This window comes from Engraulis encrasicolus, chromosome 2, assembly GCF_034702125.1.
Source record: "Engraulis encrasicolus isolate BLACKSEA-1 chromosome 2, IST_EnEncr_1.0, whole genome shotgun sequence".
Lineage (NCBI taxonomy): Eukaryota > Metazoa > Chordata > Actinopteri > Clupeiformes > Engraulidae > Engraulis > Engraulis encrasicolus.
The window spans coordinates 22,194,314-22,215,695 of record NC_085858.1 but is presented as its reverse complement, the minus strand read 5'-3'; the positions used below and the strand labels follow the sequence as shown (position 1 = coordinate 22,215,695).

The 21,382-nt window shown below is 42.5% G+C and overlaps 1 protein-coding gene across 2 annotated transcripts; it reads left to right on the top strand.

The window, feature by feature from the left end:
* Positions 1-2,138: 2,138 nt before the first annotated feature.
* LOC134435072 (calponin-1-like) lies at positions 2,139-16,056 on the top strand. 2 transcript variants are annotated; one of them, XM_063183835.1, is made up of 9 exons: positions 2,139-2,355; positions 5,215-5,336; positions 6,974-7,040; positions 8,675-8,812; positions 9,275-9,391; positions 9,677-9,823; positions 10,363-10,482; positions 11,828-11,947; positions 14,394-16,056. In XM_063183835.1, exons 1-9 carry the CDS (start codon positions 2,287-2,289, stop codon positions 14,637-14,639), a joined length of 1,146 nt encoding a protein of 381 aa, XP_063039905.1. In that variant the 5' UTR covers positions 2,139-2,286; the 3' UTR covers positions 14,640-16,056. The 2 variants fall into 2 exon arrangements, with proteins under 2 accessions (XP_063039905.1, XP_063039914.1); XM_063183844.1 differs by lacking the exons at positions 10,363-10,482; positions 11,828-11,947.
* The last annotated feature ends 5,326 nt before the right edge of the window (positions 16,057-21,382 follow it).

Here is a 21,382-nt window from a genome sequence, read left to right as displayed (position 1 = left end):
TTCATCTACATCCTTGCCTCATGCAGTGTTCTTTGGCTTACACCCTGAAATGGGTCGCCCCTTTCATCAATACCTTAGGGCCTATACTTGTGACTGCCAAATAGACTTCCCGAACTCTCGGCTTTGCCTGTATCATGACCAAATAAAGTGACAAAATTCCTCTCGTGTTTGTATAATGCGTTTCTTGTTATGTTTACAAGAGCTATGAGGGCGCACACTCAGCGAGCGGCCTCGGCCGAGCGCTTCTGTTCAAGGCCGTGAAGACACCAAAAGCAAGGTGACGTCATGTTGCATTGCTACCATGTTTTCTTTTCTTGTGTCATGTTGGTGGAGTGGCTTGAGTGAGTCCTGTAGAGATGCCTTTTCCAGACACTGAAATGTCTGCTCTTCATGAAAGCCATTCTGGACTTTATTGGGGCTATTTCATTTTAATGTATTCTTCACGCATCTGGACAGATGTTATTTTTAACTTTCTAAATGCGTTTTTTTGTGTGTGTATTTTCTTAAACTCAGGAAAGGTTTTTTTCCCTGTTTGATTTGTTTCAGAAGGTTCTAGCCTGAAATCAATCTTGGTCTAGTAAATCATACTCCTGTCCAATAATGCTTGTGTAAGACGAAACACATTCATTTCAAGATCTTATTTCTATCCAGTGACAGATTTCCCCACATTTGGTGTTTTTGTAAGTCATTTCAGTGGAGCTGAATGTATTCGTTTTAAAATATTTTCTATTCGGTGAGTTGGCATCAACCACAACCTTTCTGTCAGCAAGGTATTGATCGAGTGTAGCTTTATTTTTTTCGCAATCGAAATTCGTTTTCAGCAGATATTTATCAGATCCATAGAAACACAATGTATAATTTTACTTGGACCACATAGGATCCATAGGGCCCTTCCTTCATGTCTCCTGGACTGGTAATCTGGCATACAGGGCGTTTCCCTGGACTGGTAATCTGGCATACAGGGCGTTTCCCAATGGCCCAACAGTATTCAGGGGCTGACGTTGGTTGGTCTCTTGTATATCCTTAGAAACTGGCTTACACTTCAGAGGAGACAGTGTAAAAATGCCCCAAGACTTTTTTTTCAGCCCCATTTCAGACCTCATCCATAAGGACACATTTGACTTGGGCCAGTTGGACGGAAAATGAATCATTCACTTCAGGAACCGATTAACTCTGTATAGCGCCACCGTTTACAGCACCTGTCAAATGCACCGTCCACACACACACACACACACACACACACACACACACACACACACACACACACACACACACACACACACACACACACACACACACACACACACACACACACACACACACACACACACACAGTACATCTCTGTCTTTGATTTCCTCTTTTCCCCGCCATCTGGGACGGCACAGGGAACCCTCAGCACTAGTTACTGTATGTCACCAAGTGCATTTGTGGCGAAATTAGCCTTTTGGAGGGCCCACAGCAACCACAGGGGCCCCAGGACATCTTAATCCGGCCATGGGGACAGGAAGACCAGCCTATTCCTTCTAATCATTGTAAGGATGATGTCATACAATGCAGGCCAGGGTCCCTCTTCCTTCATGTGATCCATATGGACCTACCCCAGTGCCTGCTGCTCCCTGCTACCAGCTCACAAATGCACACACACTGTGTGTTTGTGTCTGTCTGTCTGTGTTTGTGTGTGAGAGGGGGGGGGGGTGTCAGTGAACGAATTAATGAAGTTTGTGAATGAGAAGGCTGAGTGACAAATTTATCATGCATTTCTCATCTTTTTCTCCTCTTAGCAAGCTTGGCCAGAGCAGGGCTATATCTCCACATGGCATGAGGACTAATCTGGAGGAGAGAAGTTGCAAAATAAATAGAAGGCATCCTCAAACTTTGCAAGGTGGAAAAAATGACACTAAAGAAAAATGCTCAATGCCTTATGGGTGACATCATTGAGAGAGAGAGAGAGAGAGAGAGAGAGAGAGAGAGAGAGAGAGAGAGAGAGAGAGAGAGAGAGAGAGAGAGAGAGAGAGAGAGAGAGAGAGAGAGAGAGAATGGAAGGGTTACGCGCCACGATTGGATGGGAGCCCTAGCCAATCGCGGTCTACTCCAGGCACACACAGCTGGTAAGAGTTTTAAAAAGATTGAGAAAAGTAGCGGAATGTGGTCCAGCTCTCCAGTGAAACGCGGAACGACCATCTCCCCCAGCATCATTGGCAGAGCGCTCGGGTCAGGTTTTTAAAAAGCCTGCGCTTTCACTGACTGTCTCCTCTTCTTTTGCGTTTAAATCCTACGAAAACATCATGGCAAACAACTCAACCCAATTCAGGAGTGGACCCACTTTTGGGCTGTCTGCCGATGTTAAAAATAAGGTGAGCTGATTGACATTACTTGATAGTGATATTGATATTTGACCGTGAATAGCCTACGTTTCGTGGTGGACTGCCTATTTCAAATATGTTTACGACAAGGGCGCATTTAGATGGAATTACGTCCTCTCGTTATGCTTATCCAGTAGCCTATCACTCCGTCTAAGTGCATACCATCTATTATGATGGCGCGACACACCTCCCTTGACTGTTGGGGCGGAGGTCATCGTTGTAGCTCTAGTCTATTGTAGGCCTAAATGTATCCTGGCGCAACGAAGCCTACCGTGGTTCATTCAGATGATGTTTTAACTGCTTATGACCTAGTCGAGGACCAATGAGATAGGACAGTCTTATAATTCGATTCTTTGGTAATGAGTGATAGGGTGATAGAATACCCTACAACTTGTTTGCTAGCCTTTTCTTGCGGTGTCAAATGTTTGGAAAGTTGTAAACCTGACCATTTATGTTATTGCAAATTATTGGAAATGGGCAAGGGCGCGGTCAGAGGATCCGGAATATAATATTTTGTAAATAATGTCGAATTAACATGTTGTAACATAGTCATGTATTCAGTTAAAGACAGGAGTCAAAGTAGGCAGGTGCGCACAGGTGTACATTTTACAGCTGGTAAGATAATTAAGTTTAATGCTGCCCCACATTTGAAAAAAAGTCGTGTATGATATAGCCTAGATCTGTAGTGCACATGTTTATTTTGTTTGTTTGTTATTCATTTGCGGGGGGAGTGGGGGGGGGGGTAGCACTGGTAAGAAACAAAAACTACTTTCACCCCTGGTAAAAGATCATCATGTATTGAAAGGTAACAATCTCTTTAATGACCTTTTGGGGTGATCCCTTTCTCCCTCAATTGATTCGGAAAGCCCTGACAGTGTAGTTACTGTACATACTTCCATGCCAGCAGTGTGGGTTATGCTCTTTAAAGTCTACTTACAAAAAAAAACAAAGGCTTCACTGACACTGTCCAATAGTCCTTTTAAATCCCAAAATCCTGGTAACGTAGAAGGGGGAAAACAGAACAATGAAAAGTGTAGGGATGAAGGGGCCAAGATTCTTTGGCAGGCAGGATGGGGATTCTGTCGGTCTCAGGCCTGCTCTGCTGTTGCTGGGCTGCTGCAGCGCTGTATAAAGGTAGCCTACAGTAAGGTCTCGTCTGGCTCTGGATTGGATTGGATTGGAGACAGGGCTGGTCTGGGATGAAAAATCAAGCTGGGCATTTTCAGCCAAGACCAATCCCCCAGACACTGAGAGAGAAAATGAAGCCTGAGACAACAATTTTAATCTTCTACTATTATTTATCAGTTATTTTGACCCCAACAGCCTAAATGAATATTTAAATCTGACTTAGAGAGATTTGCTGTAGCACGTGAGGACTGATACCTACATAGAGGGGAAGGCCAGGCCAAAAATCATCATATGCCCAGTCCTGTATTGCCAGTGGAACTGAGGTGTTCCCGTGAAGTCCGCCCCCTTCGGGAACCTAGTCATCGCATCGCTCCAGGTATGGGAGGTACAGCACGATACTGATGAGCTAAAAGACCAGTCCGATGGCTCAGGACTACTGATACTGTATGAGGCTTTAGGAGGGAGGTTTGCTAACATTCCACGCTACACTCTGCTAGTCGGCCTCCGTTACACAGTCCAGCCCTGACTGGAGAGAGCAGTGAAATGCAGTGCAGAGCAGGCAGACCCAGGCTGACGTCCCAGCCTCAGCAGCAGCAGGACAGGGCTGCTTTTCTCCCAAGTTTGGTGTGCTGTAGAGAGCTGAGAGCTGCTAGTCCCACGCTGCTTTTCGTAAAGACCTGTTTTTGTTGGCTTTCCTCTTCGCAGCACACTGCAGGCCTGTTGGCAGCCATGTGTGGATTAGAGAGCAGGAGCGTTTTCAGTGGAGAAGCGAACGAGGGAAGCAGGATGGAGGATGGAGTGGTGAGGGGGGGCGGGTGGTGAGGGGGCGGGGGTGTTTAGGCAGGAGGAGGGTGGTAATTGGGGTGAGGGGGTTCGGGGTGGGTGGTATTAGTGGTGGATCGGTGGGGATTAAGATAGCCTGGGGCCCCTAGGCTACAGGTGTCTGTGGGGCCCCCAGAAGGCAGTTGTACATAGACAGTGTCATAATTACGAGCCAAGGAATTAAGGCCAATTTTTGGCCAATCGTAGCGTGGGGTGGGGTAGTGTGGGGGGTTGGGGTGTGACTACGAAAGAGAGCTGATGTTTTTTCTCCATAGGGATGTCTCCAGCTGTAAGTCTGTCCCTTTTGTTTTCAGCATGAATCATCACTCTTTGCTCTTTCCTGTGTTCATTCTCATTTGTATGTTTCATACCATGGTGATGATGGCATTGAAAGTGAAAGCCTAACTGGGAAACACCAACTCCCATTGCCATTGTGACACAGCATTCCACAGCATACACTGCAAGTGAACACTGCACACAACGAAATTGCATTTATGCCTCACCCGCGCAAGGGGGCAGACCCCAATGGCGTTTGAAAGGGTGTAGGATGGGCATGTAGGTTGTGCATGCAGTAGACAAGTATCTTAGTTGTGAAGCCTATGTGATATGATTGCCCTCTCTGTCATACGTTGACTGTATAGGCTAATGACATAGTGTAACATCTACCGAACTGAATTGGAGCTGGTGGTACACAGGGTTACACACTGAATTTGCTACCTATTCACTTGCTGACAATACCCTGATACATCATAAAGTTGGAAAATTTGGCTATGACATTACCGAGAGCCATAAGTAACAGACAAAGACATAGCCATTACAATTCTGGTGGCAGTTCGTTTTTAACATTGGCTTTGCGCTAGGGGTTTAATGGATGGCTGTGTTTGACCTTTTGACCTGTAGCTTGCCGGGAAGTACGACCCCGAGGTGGAGGATGCACTGCGGCTGTGGATCGGCGAGATCACAGGAGAGACGCTTCCCGACAACTTCATGGCTGGTCTGAAGGACGGCGTGCTCCTGTGCAAGTGAGTGACCCTACTCTTTTTTAAGCCTTTTATTCTTTTAAGCTCACCTGGGAAACTCCAACTCCCATTGTCATTGTGACACAGCACTCTGCAGCACACAAGTGTTCACTGCACACAACGAAATTGCATTTTATGCCTCACCCGTGCAAGGGGGCAGCCATCAATGGCACCCCAAGGGAGCAGTGCAGTGGGACGGTACGATGCTCAGGGTACCTCAGTCATGGAGGAGGATGGGGGAGAGCACTGGTTAATTACTCCCCCCACCCACCTGGTGGGTCGGGAGTTGAACCGGCAACATTTGAGCTACAAGTCTGATCCCCTAACCACTTACCCATGATTGCCACCTCTACCCTACTCATTTCACTTTCAACTTTATTGTAACCAAAAGGGGCAAATAAATATGCAGCAAGACAACGTAAACACATATAGACACACAACACAGGACAGACGTAAAGTGTAATGAATGGTTCATAAAAGGTTAAAAGGACCATAATCTAAAAAATATAAAAACATAATGAATTAATAGAATAAAAAACATCATCACACAATAAAATGTCATAATCAACACCAAGAATCAGGGAGGAATCTCTCCATGGCTGGTTCTCTTGAGCAGCAAAGCACCTAACCCCACACTGCTCCAGGAACTCTAACCAATACCCTGTAAAATAACTGAATGTTGCGGTTCTGTGCTGTGCTGTGCTGTGCTATGCTCTGCTATGCTGTGTTGTTAGGTGCCTTGCTCAAGGGCACCTCAGCCATGGAGTGAGATAGAGACAGTGGAAGGGTGGGATTTGAATATGCAACCCTCTGATCTAAAGCCCATCTCCTTAACCACTAAGCCACGGCTGCCCGCATTCTGTACAGTACGTATACAGTAACTCAGATGAAGTGTTCTATGTGTTAACGATGCAGCAAATCAGGATCAGTTCCGCTCTATGGATGTGGTCTGTGACAACTGTCTTTCGCTTCTTTCCGCGTTCATGGTTATGGTGTAAGTGACTCGGACACCCTTGCCCAGTTCTGCGTGATTATGATTTTAGAGGCAGACTGCGATCGAGCACATCTCGATATCCCTCCTTCACTTGTTTCCTCTGTCCTCTGCCCTCTGCCCCAGTGCCTCAGTGTCGCCCTCCTCCCATGGAGGGAGCACAGAAGGAAAGAGGACACAGGAAACCATCACCACATGGCATGCATGGCACTTCTACGGCTCCTTTTTGCCTCATGCTGTACCTTTTTGTGGTTTGAGGCGTCCTTGGTCATTTATAGCCAGAGACAGTCGATAAGGAAGAGATGGTTCATAGGGAGTTTCTTCCAGAATCTGTAAGACTTAAAGGGCTGGGGCTGGGGCTGGGTGGTAAAGGGCTGCCAGTGCCATGCCCCTTTAGGAGACTTGCGGAGGTTCTGAACAAATGCAATTTTGTCACCGACCACACCCATTTTGGAGAGCGGAATTCTGATTCTGATTTGTTGCATCGGTAACACATAGAACGCTTCATCTCGGTTACCATATTTAGAATCTGTTGGTTCAGCCTCAAGACTCAAAGACTGAAGGACTGTAAGAGAGATGTTGATGATATGTACACCTTTCAGATCTATCAATGTCTGTTGTAACCTGCCTCCTTTATTTCTTTTTCCAGGTTGATTAACGTCCTGCATCCCGGCTCAGTGAAAAAGATCAACACAGGCACTCAGAACTGGCACCAGGTGAGGCAGATCTCATTTGTTTAAAATGGTCTGCTTTGGTGTGACTCTGTGGCTGTGGTTTAAAGGTGCACTATGTAATATTTTCAGTAGTTTATTCCCAGAATTCATGCCACTCATTCACAAATGCTTACCACCACCATCAAATTCTAAGTATTCATTATAACTGGGAAAATTGCTCACGAACAGGTGGATCTTCTCCATGTCCGCCATTTTTGAATTTCCAGAAATAGACATTTTTATCTGTGAAACTTACTGCACTGGTCATATCAGTAAATCTTAGTTTATTTATTAATTTAGTATATTATATAATACTGTATATATACTTTGCATAGTTGTGATACCTACTCTGGTCACAATCCTACATAGTGCCCCTTTAAAGAAGCATCCAGCAGTGTCCAGTAGTCATCAAGGGATCTCCGAGATCCTGTTGGTTGCCTTTAGAGGGCCTTCATAGGCCTACATCTGAAGTGGACTTACACCATCTTTACTGCCTTTAAAGGCAGATGGCCTGTAGCCTCATAATTGGCACAGTGGAACGCTGTAATAGTCTTTCACAAGACTCAACTATCATAACACTACACCACTACAACATTACACAGAGCCTGAAGTAATAGCAAATTCAAAACAAGGGGCATGTCTTAACAGATTAAAGAGTCTAGATGTAACTGTTAGGCTCAGCATTACTGTTTGGAGCCAATAGAGTAGACTTTGCAGCACCATATAGTGCCATATACAGGTAGTGGCCCATGATGCATGTACGATAAGTAGCCATGTGCTATCTACCATGGACCAAATGCTCAATGTTGTCTACAGTTTAGGCTACCGTATATGTTCATATATGCTCAACTACATACTGGCGTGTTTGGGATTGTAAATACACTGACCAATTACAGCATTTGTGGATTAAGAGTAACTGCTCATAAGAAATGGAGCACGTTTATATTATGTGCCGTATGAGCGCTATACACATTCCATATGCAATGTTTATACTGTATGTATGTAGCAGTGCATGGAATGTCTATGTGTGCCTTACTCATGAGGAAAATGAGGGATGGGACACTTTGTATGTGCCATGTTGTGCTTCAAGTGGGCCAGAACTAGAGCAGGGGTTCCCAAACTTAACCGTGACAACCTTACATGGGCCACACTATTTTCTCTCTGCACCCCCTTTCACAACCATATTCTACCGTATATATCTAGTGCCTCATTAGGATATACAGTATAAAATAACGATTTTACAGTAGTAGTGATGTTCAAAGATGTTATAGATTATTATAATGCAGTTGTTAACAAATTGAATATTGTTCAGCTTATTATAGTTTACCTTAGTTATTCAGTTTATTAATTGTTCACTTTGTTTGTCCTATACTTTTCCTGCCAACCTGCTGCGGCACCCCCTAGCACCTCCTTCGGGCCCCCCAGGGGTACCCGGCCCCCACTTTGAAAACCACTGCTCGAGAGACGGGAAGTCATAAGGCGTAGCTGTATTCAACACTGCTATTTTTATCTGAGTTCTGCTGCTATACCGTATAATACTTTTATAGTCCATATAGGAAACACTTAGTAAATGTTATATAGATGGATGAACAAATAAGACCTTTATCGCATCTCATGTGATATCGATTCTATTACAGCTGGAGAACATTGGCCACTTCATCCGCGCCATCACAGACTACGGGCTGAAACCAGTGGACCTGTTTGAATCCAATGACCTCTTTGAGAATACCAATCATACCCAAGTGCAGAGCACGCTGATCGCTTTGGCTGGCATGGTGAGGAACTGTAGTACTTGTTTTACGATGATAAGCATTTTCTGTGCTTTATTGCATTTTGTACGTAAGCAATCTTTGAAATTACATTTGCAATACAAATAAGTAATATTTTCTGGGGACCTGCTGTAGTGAAGGAGAGGTCTGTTGGTAAGGTAGCTGCCTTCTATGTAGGTCTAAAATGCAGGGGGAAATCCTAGTTTGTGTTCACAGTACGGCCCTTGGAGGACTTAATACAATTTGAAGTCTTCCTTCGAATGAAAATGTTCCTCACCCCAGTTTTAAAGGCTAATTTCAGTCAACTTCCTTGAGTATTGCTTAGATAAAAATCTAGCATTAAAGATGGCCAGAAAAATAAATGAGAGAGCTTTCTTTTTTGTTTTAAATACTTTAATTTCAAATACTTTCACTGAAATACATATATAGTATAAATATAAATATTATGCATGTATGGTGTTCATCCAGGCCAAGTCCAAAGGCTTCCAGACGAGGTATGACATCGGGGTGAAGTATTCTGACAAACAGCAGCGACGCTTCACACCCGACCAGCTGAAGGAGGGACGGAACGTCATTGGACTGCAGGTCAGGCTAGACGACTTTTATTTATAATTACTACTAATACTGTTACCAATAATAAAACAGCAACAATAGTAATAGCTAAAGACTCTGAAAGACCATATGTGAAAATTACTAAATTTGCTTGAAAAATAGCACTTGTTAGGTCCTTTTTGAGGATGTGCGTGCATTTTTTTTGCATTGCATAATTGTAATTCTATTTTGTTCTGAGGAAATTAAAAAAAAAAAATCTAAAGAGGGCAAAAAATAAAAGTAATAATTGCTTTGTGATTTTTTTAAACAACATGCTAGATGGGCACCAACAAATTTGCCAGCCAGAAAGGCATGACGGCGTATGGCACAAAGCGCCACTTGTTTGATCCAAAGGCGGAGCTGGAGCACCCTGTGGACAAGGCCACCATCAGCCTGCAGATGGGCACCAACAAAGGAGCCAGCCAGGTAAACCACGCTGTCCTCATTTAAAGACATATTGGCCTTGATTAGGATAGAACAGTGTGATGGTAGACAGAAGAATAAGACAATGTTACCCATATACCGGTATAGTATGTGTTAGGCCATGGACATGCCTACTGTATGCCATGCTTTCTCATCCACTTGCACTTTCATGGTCTGAGAAAGTGTGTTTTACACATTGGAGTACAAAACACTCAAATCGCCATTTTATCAACCGTGACTTACATTTGTAGAGGGCCAAGGACCGTCAGCATGCAGTGTGGGGTTGGATGCCTTGCTCACAGGCATGTCAGCCAAGCATGTAGTAGACTCGAGAATTACTAATTTACTTTTCCCGCCCTCAGTCTTCCTCACACTCATATCCTACTTGCATGCTATTCAAACTTACACCCCTCTATCCCCACACCAACCCTCTTACCAGTGATGGCCATTCCTGGTTAAGAGAGGGAAATGTGTACTGCTGTTTTGTTCCAATATGCTATAATGATTCTCGTGTGAATTGGCTGATTTCCCCTCTCTACTAGGCTGGTATGACGGCTCCAGGAACCTCCAGACAGGTCCTGGAAAAAAACCACGAGGCCCTGGAGCAATGCGACACCTCCATAGTGTCGTTGCAGATGGGCAGCAACAAAGGGGCTTCGCAGGTACCGCCAGTGTCAGGAGTTAAAACCGTCAGTTCAGCGTCAGCGATCTTGAAAGTGTTGGCCTTCAAAATATATTATATATCTATTCTGGAGTATTTTAGCACACAAGTTTTGGAGCAAATCCATCCACCCGTTAAAAAACATTATTGCGCAAACAAAAACTCGGCCATCTTGAATTTCAGACATCCTGAAAACCTTCAAATCTGTGATAGACAGATGAAGGAACTTGTTCTCATGTGCGGCCTAAAAAACACAAAACAGAATGTTGAGGCCCAGCATCTTCGGCAGGTAGAGTTATAATTATGAGTAGCTGTGTTCAATTACATTGGCTGTTTCAATAGCTGGTATTCAGCGTAAGCTTATTAAGTTAAGACAATACTTTACAAGACGGTTCTTTCCTGTTTCGTACACTAGGTTTTCTCAGAGCCATCTAATATCAGAGTTACGCCACTCCCATAGACCTCTATGGACCAATCTTTCCACAGCAATGGCGGCTCTCATGGAGCCTCACGGAGCGTTAACATGGAAATCCCCATTGACTTTAGTTCTATTAGAAGTTACTTAGTTCCAGGAGGTGGCGGTAGAACACAGAAAATGTGGTAAAGGTAATGTAATTTGTTTGTACTTAATCTTTGTTTGGTATGTGATGGTTCTGTGTTAGTTTCCAACGAACAGAAGTTTACTGTTAAGAAACATTTTAATCTACGCGAATCACATCACCAACAGACTTCCTGGTCCCCGGTTTGCGCAACTCTTATTAGATGGCTCTAGGTTGTCTAATTCCATCTAATTGTATTGTCAATGGCGTCACTCAATTAGCCTGGGTCCACCCACACTGTGTTGCTGCAAAAAGTTTCACTTTTCATTTAGTGTAGCCAGGAGCACTATCTAGAGTCAAATTCTTACAAGATGGGGGACAAATCAATTTTGAGCATTTCTAACGTCTTGATTGAGTAATGACACACCAGTTCAGTTAGCAGGTGAGTGAAGGAACATGTCTGTGTTTCTCAAAAACATTACAACTTAAGCCTAAGTAGTACTTAAGTATAAGGTGCCGCCCAGGCAATATACCACATTACTAAAGGTTTATACATACAACAATTTTATTGGCCTACATATAATGTATTAGTACCACATGCAATTAAAATGTTTGCTCAAAGTGCATGCACGAGGTAAACTAGTGTATAAACTGTAGTGTATTAATAGTTTTTGGGAAACGCAACAGATCAATTGTAGCTGCAAGCAGAATCTGAGGCATTTCATGAATGCAACCGAGAGATGCCCTTTACATCTCCCTCGGAGAAATGATTATCGTGTGAATTGGCTGATTTCCCCTCTCTACTAGGCTGGTATGACGGCTCCAGGAACAGGCAGACAGGTCCTGGACAAAAACCACGAGGTCCTGGAGAACTGCGACACCTCCATAGTGTCGTTGCAGATGGGCAGCAACAAAGGGGCTTCGCAGGTACCTCCAGCGTTGGGGAGTAAGGGACCACATGTACCTGAATACCGCATGTTCAGAATGCAAATGAAAACAGGTGGAAGTTGATGCCAAATCGTTGGTTCTGATGCCATCTTGGAAGTCGATCACCTTTTATGGGTTATGTAGAGTATTAAAGAGCATTATAGTGCACTTTATTTGGTTCAAATTCCTCTACCCCATTGAAACGTTATCGCACAAACAAAAAGTAAGCCATCTTGAAAACGTTTGTTTCCAATAAGAGTGTCACGTTAACCGGTATACCGTTAGACCGTGTAAAAATGCTGACAATAGTAATTACCACTTGAAATTTAAAAAATACTGTACCGTACCAGATAACTGTACCGTACACTGTGACACTGAGCCTTTCCGACCTCTCATCCAAGTCTGTTAATGTTGCCATGGACGCACACTTTGTTGCACCTATGTCAAAGCTGATATGATAGTGAATTGCTGAAGCAATTAATTTAATGAAAAGTATAACCTGTGACCATTTTCCAACTCAACTTCAGAATGACAAGAAATTCACGTATTGTGCCTTTAACCATTGGGTTTTGATGTGGTTTTGTCATTACTTTTTAAATATAATAAACACTCCTTGCACCTTTTAGGAGCCATTTCAGTTGGTACAGGACTATAAATGTATTCTTAACATATTCAAGACAACTTTTCAAAATTATCGCGATAATACCAAAAAACTTGATAAATTTGGTCGCAATAACCGTGAGGTTAAATTTTCTTACCGTGACACCCCCAGTCTCCAAAATCAGTTCTTCTGTGTGTTGGCACACAGGATTCTGCAAAGGTGGTACCTCCCAGTTTCACACGTAAGGCTATCTAAATTTATAGTAGAGAGGGGCAATACGCCCCCACGGGGTAATACGCCCCCTGCCCGTTTTTCCCATTTTGACTACTAGATGGCACAAATTTCAATTTGCATTGTTGCTATGAATAGATCCTGACCACAGGGATAAACAAACATCCGCTGTGGATAGCATTTTAGCGACGCAGTGGAGGAAAGTAAAATTTTATGGCTAGTCATGTAATTTTCTGGCGTCAGTACATAAGCATTTACACAGGTAGCCTAAAAGCTTCATATTACGTTGTATTTACAATAAAATCATAGAAATTTTGATTATTTATTGGCATGTTGTTTCTTTCATTGTTTGGTTGAAGAAAACAATCAGTGAACCAAGTAGTTTGGGTTTTTTTTTAGGGGGGGCCTATTCCCCCACCTCAGGGGGGGCTTTTACCCCACTAGCGCTCCCCACTCCCTTTTGCACAATTTTTGTTTTTGTTTAAAATGTCATGATGGATTAACTAAAATTTTCCATGATGGGTTATTGTTCACACAGATGGTTAACATCTACTTGGAGAAAAAATACCTTTTCCTTAAGGGGGGCTTATTCCCCCTCTCTACTCTAACATTGATGGGATCATTCACTGGACTCAGAGCCAGCAGTGCATGGACTGCAATGCAATTCTGACATAGAAATTCCAATACCAATACACACTGAAATGAATATAATTTTTATGTTGATTAACTGAGATGAGTATGTTACAAAGTATGTGCTGAGGTCAAATAAAGGTCAAATAAATCTTTAAAAAATGTATTCTTTAATCTGTAGTGAAATACAGTACATTTTAAATGTACTCTTCCCCACACTGAGTTGTGCCACCACCATGCTTTCTCTTTCTCAAGGACTTACATAATCAGAGGAACGTGGGTGTCATACATAACAAAACACTTAGTTGGCCATTTCATTCAGGGCAACAAACTTACAGCTAACCCTAACCCTAACTTTAACTCTAGGTACTGGGACCGTCAGCCTGAATGAATGTGGGCTTCGATGCCCAGAAGCACTGCTGCCAGGAAGACCATAACTAATCCACTCTAAACCTAAACCTAACCCTATTATTAACCCTAACACCTACCTATTGCTTAACCCCCTATCCTAAACCTAACCCTAAATCTATCCTAAACCCTAATCTTAAGTCTATCCTAAACCCTAACCTTTGATTGGGTGGTGTGACTAGCAGCATCATTTCTGGAAATGTACCCAGTTCCCACCTCCCCTTGAGTGAAGTAATTGAGTTTTTACCTTTTTTCTGTTCTTTCAAACATTATCTGGGTCTGGTGATATTACTCCCAGTTCCAAGCATGTTATGATTGAATGGACCGGTACCATTAGCTGCTAGTTGATACAATTCGGTTCAATGATGCATGCTATCTTGGAGGTACGTATATGTTGCTTCACCAGAGTCAGAGAATGGCTGAAAGAACAGGAGAAAGGTAAAAGTCAATTATTTAACTCAAGGGGAGGTGGACATACTCTATAAATAATATTGGCTTCATTTCTAGAAATGGTAGGTTGTTCCTTTAACATCCTATATTGATCCAAATATGTTCTCTCTCTCTCTCTCTCGCTAGGCTGGTATGACAGCTCCAGGAATGCCCAGACAGGTGATGGATAAGAACCTGGAGCTGGAGGGCTGTGACTCCTCCATCGTGTCCCTGCAGATGGGCTCCAACAAGGGAGCCTCGCAGGCGGGCATGACCACCTACGGCCTCCAGCGCCAGGTCATGGACAACAAGTACTGCGGCGAACCAGAGGACTACATGAAGAACGGACAGGAGCCGGAGCCGGACATGAGTGCTTATCAATATTCTGACTAGAAAGAAAAAGAAAGAGAGAGCGAGAGAAAGAAGTCTTGCTGCAACCCACAAATGCCCCCTTAAGTGCTTTTTTTTCCCAAAGCTCAGTGTAAACGAAGGTCAGAAGAACTTTTTTCTATCACTTGCCTTCACGCGCCTCCCAAAAAGCCCATGGTCACATGCAGGAAACTGTTGTATGTGGCCATGAGGATAGCATTGTGCCCCAAATTACTATTGCTAATGCATCAGTGTTTTCCTGCAACACTTATGCTAATGAAGGAAAAAATATATAAATTATATGTACTGTACTGAGTTTTTATCTTCTTATGTAACAAAATAAAATTCACTTGCTTCTTTTAACAACACATTTAGGAACTGAGTGAGGAGTTTCGTAAGCATTCCCCACCTGTCAATACTGGAAACAGGTTGAACTTTGTGTGCCTGTTATGTCAGCCATATCATGACAACTCAATCCGTTTCCCATCAGCATTAAGATTGATTATTTGAGGTAAGGCATGTTGATGAGACAGACAAGGATAAACTCATCTGACATGCCACGCAAACAAAATATTCTCTTTCCAAGCATATGATTCTATCTCGGTTGACAAATGGTAACATCCTAAGGACTGAAAAAAGGGACTTTTTGTATCTTTCTTGCCATGAATAGAGAAAGCACATTGATGTATTGTGTCTGGACACTGTCACATTCCAGATGAAACACTCCCCAGAGGCCAACTGTAAAATGAAATGACCTCATACCTGCCATTTTATACTGACCAGTTCAAATATTGGCCTTATATCGCCACCCAGTGTTCAGTTGTGGAACTGAATAATTCCTTTCAGCGAAAGTGTGTAATGTACATGGCATCCCAAGAAAATATACTGATTTTTAAAACTGCGTAAAGTAGGGATTTATTCAAATTCCTCTGAAGTGTAACAGAATTTACATATTTTTTACATTCCAAGACAGTGGTGTGATTCTCATTGTCAGCAGGTGGTCAACATGTGGTGACGGATCAATAAAATAATGTACGCTCTGTTACACTTTGAAAATAACATGAATTGTACAAATGACCTATTCTACAATGATCAAGCGTGTTTTTTTGGGGACATGTGATACTTGAGACCAACGTTCTGAAGTGGTTTAATTGTGTTGCTACAGAAACAGACATTTCTTTCTCTGACGTTCAGATATCAGTGCTACCCATGGAGACTTACTTTTTATGCACTGAAAAAGTACAGCACCAAGAATTTAACAATTAAGTTACGTTATGGCTTATTCAAAAGCTACAGGAATAACCAAACCACACACTGAATGTTTTATCTTTTTTTTCTAAAAATGTTTTTAAAGATACTCAGACTTCTTGTGATACGTTTATTTAATAACCTTCTTTTCCACTCCCCACCTCCCCAATAAAAAGGAGCCTGCCACACTTCACATTGCAGTTGCTTAAGTACTGGTTTAATAAGTCTCTATACATCACAGATTGTGTAGTAAACTTGTACAATTGTTGGCAATGGCAAACAAACAGGTCTTTATTTTGCTCCAGAGCAAAACAAACCACACAGGTGTAGTGATGGGCAAACTTGATTAATTAGTTACAATCCAGTGCCACATATTCCACATGACCCTATTTTACCCAACAAGCTAATCTAGCGTTTCTCAACGGGGGCGCTACAGACCACCTGGGGCCATTGTGAAGCCCTATGGGGGCGTTGGGAAGGATACAGCTGAGTGGGGGCAGGGCTTTAGTCCGTTTTATTTTTCAATACAAAGGGGGGCCCTGGCAGGCTTATGATTAGGTCAAAGGGGCGTTGAGAGGCTTATGATGAGGTCAAAGGGACGATTGTTCAAAAAAGGTTGAGAACCAGCTAATCATTCAACCACCGACCAATCACCTGTTGAATGTGACGGGTAAAACCCGGTAATGTGGAGCATGTGGCACTGGACCAAACTACCAAACCAAGGTTGTCCATCACAAAATACCATATCGGGCAGGAAGGATGGAACATGTCCATTAAAACCACTGAATTTCTCAGGTTGACCCACACCAGAAGCCCTCAGTGTCCATCATTCGTACTAAGATGATTCCAGATTGAAAGTTTAATGACCTTCTATTACACCGACTTAAGAAAAATACAAAATGCTGAATAACAATGGAACCAAAAAATAAAGTTTAATTTCCAAAAGACTTTACTGATCAAATGAATCAGTTCTTGTATAAAATCATAAAAATAAAAATAAATCCTAAAAGGGTAAAAAAAAATGGCAGTGACAAAAACAGAAGTAGCAGGCACGCTCACAGAGTAGATCTAGAATTAAGAAACATGGGAAAAAATACAACTCAATTCAATTCAACTGTCAACTAAAACGGGACTACTTTGGTCACTTCAACAGGTGGTCTATAGCAAATGGTCCAATTCATTCTGCGGGCCCTCTAGGGCCCATAAATACAAAGACTACTGATTGGCTGCTTCACAAGCGTCTATCCAATCACTGTAAACATCCACTGGCTCCGAAAGATCTGGTGGCATGGAGTAAAGGAACATTATAACAAGCAATACGAACATCAGACATCTCACAGTTATTGGCACACAGTCTGCTTATTTCACATACATGTGTTAATAATGTGTTAATAATTTCCATCAACACACTATACAAGGACAATAGTTGAAGCTGCTAAATATCTAAATAATATGAACTGATGATTTACCGACTCATTTGATTCTAGCAGACACTTATCCTGACATTTCTAATCTGGTCCCTGATTAATGCGTCACATCACTATTCACACAGTTTTAGGCTATTTTTTGACAGAGCCGGACCCATTCTCCATTGACTTGCATTGACTGAAGAGTGTAGGTCTATCTACAGAATATGGAGGCTGCACTTGCCGCTTGCCAGTGCTGTCGCAAATTGCCATGACACCTCTAGCCTTGTGTTCCATCACTATGAGGAAAACATAACTGAGATAATGTTGGCTGTTGTTGGCCATCTGCCCCCTAGATACCCACAGTATCGTGCAAAGTGTTCCAGTTGTCCTGAAGCAAGCATGTGCACTCTGAAGCATACGGTTGAATGCACAATTTGAGGCACACGGCAAGCACATCCCCGGCCTTATGAGTAAGATGACCTAAACTGGAGCCCATTTCATTATATTACACTTAGCTGACATTTATCTAAAACTGCTCAGTCATTTAGGTGTAGGGCACTGGTTACAGTCCCTGGAGCGATATGGATGCAATGTGGAGCAATATTAGGTGCCTTGCTAAAGGGCACTTCACCCTGGGGTTATATGGGATTGGAACCTGCAACCTGTCCCTAAATAACAGTAGGCACCAGTCGTGTCTTATGACCGAATCCCTAACCATTAGGTCAAGGCTCCTTCAATTTCAAGGGCATGGTTTAGGGCAGGGGTTTTCAAAGTGGGGGCCGAGGAGGTAATTGGGGGGCTGCGGCAGGTTGGCAAATAAAATCTTTCAATGAATGAAATAACTAATGTACACCAAAACAAACAATCAACAAAGCTTAACAATATTCCCACTTGTTAAAGGGACACTGTGCAGGAAATGGTCAAAAAAGGTACTGCAACTATGCTGCTCATTGAAACTAGGCTCCCTATTACCAAATTTGATCTTTACATGAAAGTTTACTAAGATATAAACGAATATTAACTAGTATGGTCCAATTACAGTCATTTTTGCAGCTAAAAATGGCAATTTTAGGAAATTCAAAATGGCGGCCCATGGAGAAGATCCCCCTTTTCATGTATGAAAAGTTCAATTTTTCCAGTCATAATGAATACTTAGAATTTGATGGTGGTGGTAAGTATTCATGAAAAAGGTAACATTAGTGAATGGGCAGCATGAATTCTGGAAATGAACAACTAAAAATCTCACACAGTGTCCCTTTAAGAACTGCATTATTTTGCATCTCTGAACATTATACTGAATAACAGACGTAGAGTAATGGTTGTGAAAGGGTATGCACAAAAAATGGTGTGGCACGACCCATGTAAGGGGGGCCTTGGCTGGATTATGCCGGTATATGGGGGGCCTTGTCATGGTTAAGTTTGGGAACCCCTGGTTTAGGACACATTAATAAGGTCATGGAACACTACAATGTTAATTTGAAAAAAAAAAAAACTCCCTTCAAGAACACTAATGCATTGTTGTAAACATGCTTTACATTAACACAACACAATCTGTTTAGTCTGATTTTAAACTTAGAATAATGGTTGGGGGATAACTGTGCCTCCCATGCCGAACTGGAGCGTGAACGGGTAGGTTTTTGGTTTGACCCCCGAGCAGGATGACCTCAGATAAATGTTTCTGCAAAGGCATTGATGTATCCACTTCAACTCTCTAGATAAAAGTAGTTGTTGATGAAAAATGCATCACCTTCACCAATGCGTAATCTAGCCATTTATTCCGATCCCTGTGTGCTTACAGAATTAAACCTGAGTGTGAGGGTTTTTTCATTCATGCATGTTGAAAAGGATACAGGTTATGGGCGTTTGAAATTCCTCCAAACAAACGCTACAGGATATGATCCCTGTATTTCGACTGCGCTCCCTGAAATAGAAAAACAAACACGACTTATTGTAGCAGACTTATTATACCCCAACATTGGCAAACAAACGCCAGCCCTCCCTGTGCAAGATATCATTGCATTGCCCATTAGTCCACTGGAGACATAGCCTAGGTCCAATGCCATTATAATGGCATGAGTGAGGCTGAATGGCAGTTATGAATGTTTGCATCACGTGTTTGTGAAACTATGGGCAAACCTGCCCTCTATAGGACAGAACCCTACATCAAGGTAGATCCATGCATTCGTTACAAAAGGTACTAGCAAAGGCAGTTAAACGTAGCCTGGTCCTGACCATCCCATAATACTACCATACAGTAGTGGAGCCAATCCTTTGGCGGAAGTACGTAGGATGGCTCGCGAGGCTAAGTTAAACGATGCTTACATTTTGACATCGCAAGACTTCTCGTGGTTACAGAACGGACAGGTGAACTGTGTGTCCAGGTTTCCGGTCAGCTTCTTCTTTGGTGGGGGTTTACGCTTGGACTTTCGGCGACCCATGGCTGCTTTAGAGCTTAGCTCTAGGGCAGAAAGGCGACGGTTGAAGCAAATTAGATTGCCTTCAAAGGTCTAGTTGCAAAACACATTACGTTACATTGTACATTTGTAAAACAAACATCTTTAGAACAGCCCACTATGGAAAACAGATTAGGCAGCAGCAGGCCATCTTAAAAGATTCCCAGATTCACGCTCCCATCTCATTACACTCCCATTTCATCTCGCTCCCACTAGCCAGACTAACGGTACCACCGCCATATTACGGAGCCAGTTATCTTGTTGATGTTAGTTTTTTGTTTCTAACCCTAACCTTAACCCTAACCCTAAACCTAACCCTAACCTTAACCCTAAACCTAACCCTAACCCTAACCCTAAACCTAAACCTAACCCTAAATTGCTTGTATGTGGCAGTATATGATAATACGTGAAATATAATCGGGTGGGGACCGCAAGTCCGGGAGTGATAGAAACACCGGGGACCGCACGTCCGGGAGCGAACTCCGTTGGGAGTCTCAGTCTGTATGCCTCTTAAAACTGTGTTGACTGCTGATGGAGGGCTTTACCATGTTGTTTTGTAAGCACGAGTTATTAGCCTCACATCGGCTGTGCAGAGGTTTACAATGGAAACAGTCACAGTCCCAACATCAGTACTACAACTTATTTTGCATTGGACATTCCCCCGTCCTTAAACAAACATCATACTTTTTCTAGTGATACGCGAACTAATCAAAACGACTAATGATAACATAAATCGTGCTAACATCAGATAGCTGATAGCTGCTCACAACTTGACCAACCGACATAAGCGTACATGTGTAGTAGATATTTCACCCACTTCGGAATGTAAAACGGAATATGTGTATAAGATTTCTTTCGCACACACTCCGCTGTTCCTTTTGTTAACATATTTGAGACATACCTTGATTGATCTGGAAAGTGAGACGGAATGTACACTGTTTCTTCCTTTCTCACAGGCGTCTGTTTGGACCACAATGCAAAGTAAAGGTCCCCATTAACAATAGGCTACATGTGCCAAAATAAAAGTCACTATACTCTTGCCTCCATCTAATCAAGTTGAGGAAGTGGCGGTGAAACGCGGCTCGTCAACAAACTGCGTGGATGTAAAACAACTAGCTACTGACTTTTAATACAAGGGGCCAATCCATACAAATCATATCTAAGACAAACAACTCAAATAGTTTGTAAGTGTCCAAGGTGGTCTCCATTACCAGTAGGCCTAATGGTCATTACACGAGTAGACCTAAGCTTAACCTGTTAATTTTCCCATCATCAGAAATGTGAATTATTAATAGGCCTAGTGCCTGCCTTAACATTTGAGGTTACATAAAAAATATATATTTTTCTGTCTTTTCGCTGATATATCATCAATTAGTCCAGTCGTGATCCCCATAGGCCCCTATACTGAACCCAGAAATGTTGAGTAGGCCTACCCTAAAGTTTTATTGCAGAAATGTCATCTATAGGTCAAATGAAGGAGATTTAGCTTGGTTGCCCAAAGTTACACTTTGGGCAATTTGCATAATTAGCATAAATATATCGTTAAGGTAAGACTACTATTAGTGAATAGGCAAAAAAAACTTAAATCATAGATATCACCTCGAAACTTTCTCAGTTCATTACTGATGATAGGGGAAGAAAAAAATGTATTGGATGT

What these genes read in the sequence shown, in the direction of transcription:
- LOC134435072 (XM_063183835.1), top strand. Translation starts at nt 2,287, where the DNA reads ATGGCAAACAACTCAACCCAATTCAGGAGTGGACCCACTTTTGGGCTG. An exon ending in CTGCCGATGTTAAAAATAAG is followed by an intron (nt 2,356 to 5,214) that starts GTGAGCTGATTG and finishes TTTGACCTGTAG; the next exon opens with CTTGCCGGGAAGTACGACCC. An exon ending in TGATCGCTTTGGCTGGCATG is followed by an intron (nt 8,813 to 9,274) that starts GTGAGGAACTGT and finishes GTGTTCATCCAG; the next exon opens with GCCAAGTCCAAAGGCTTCCA.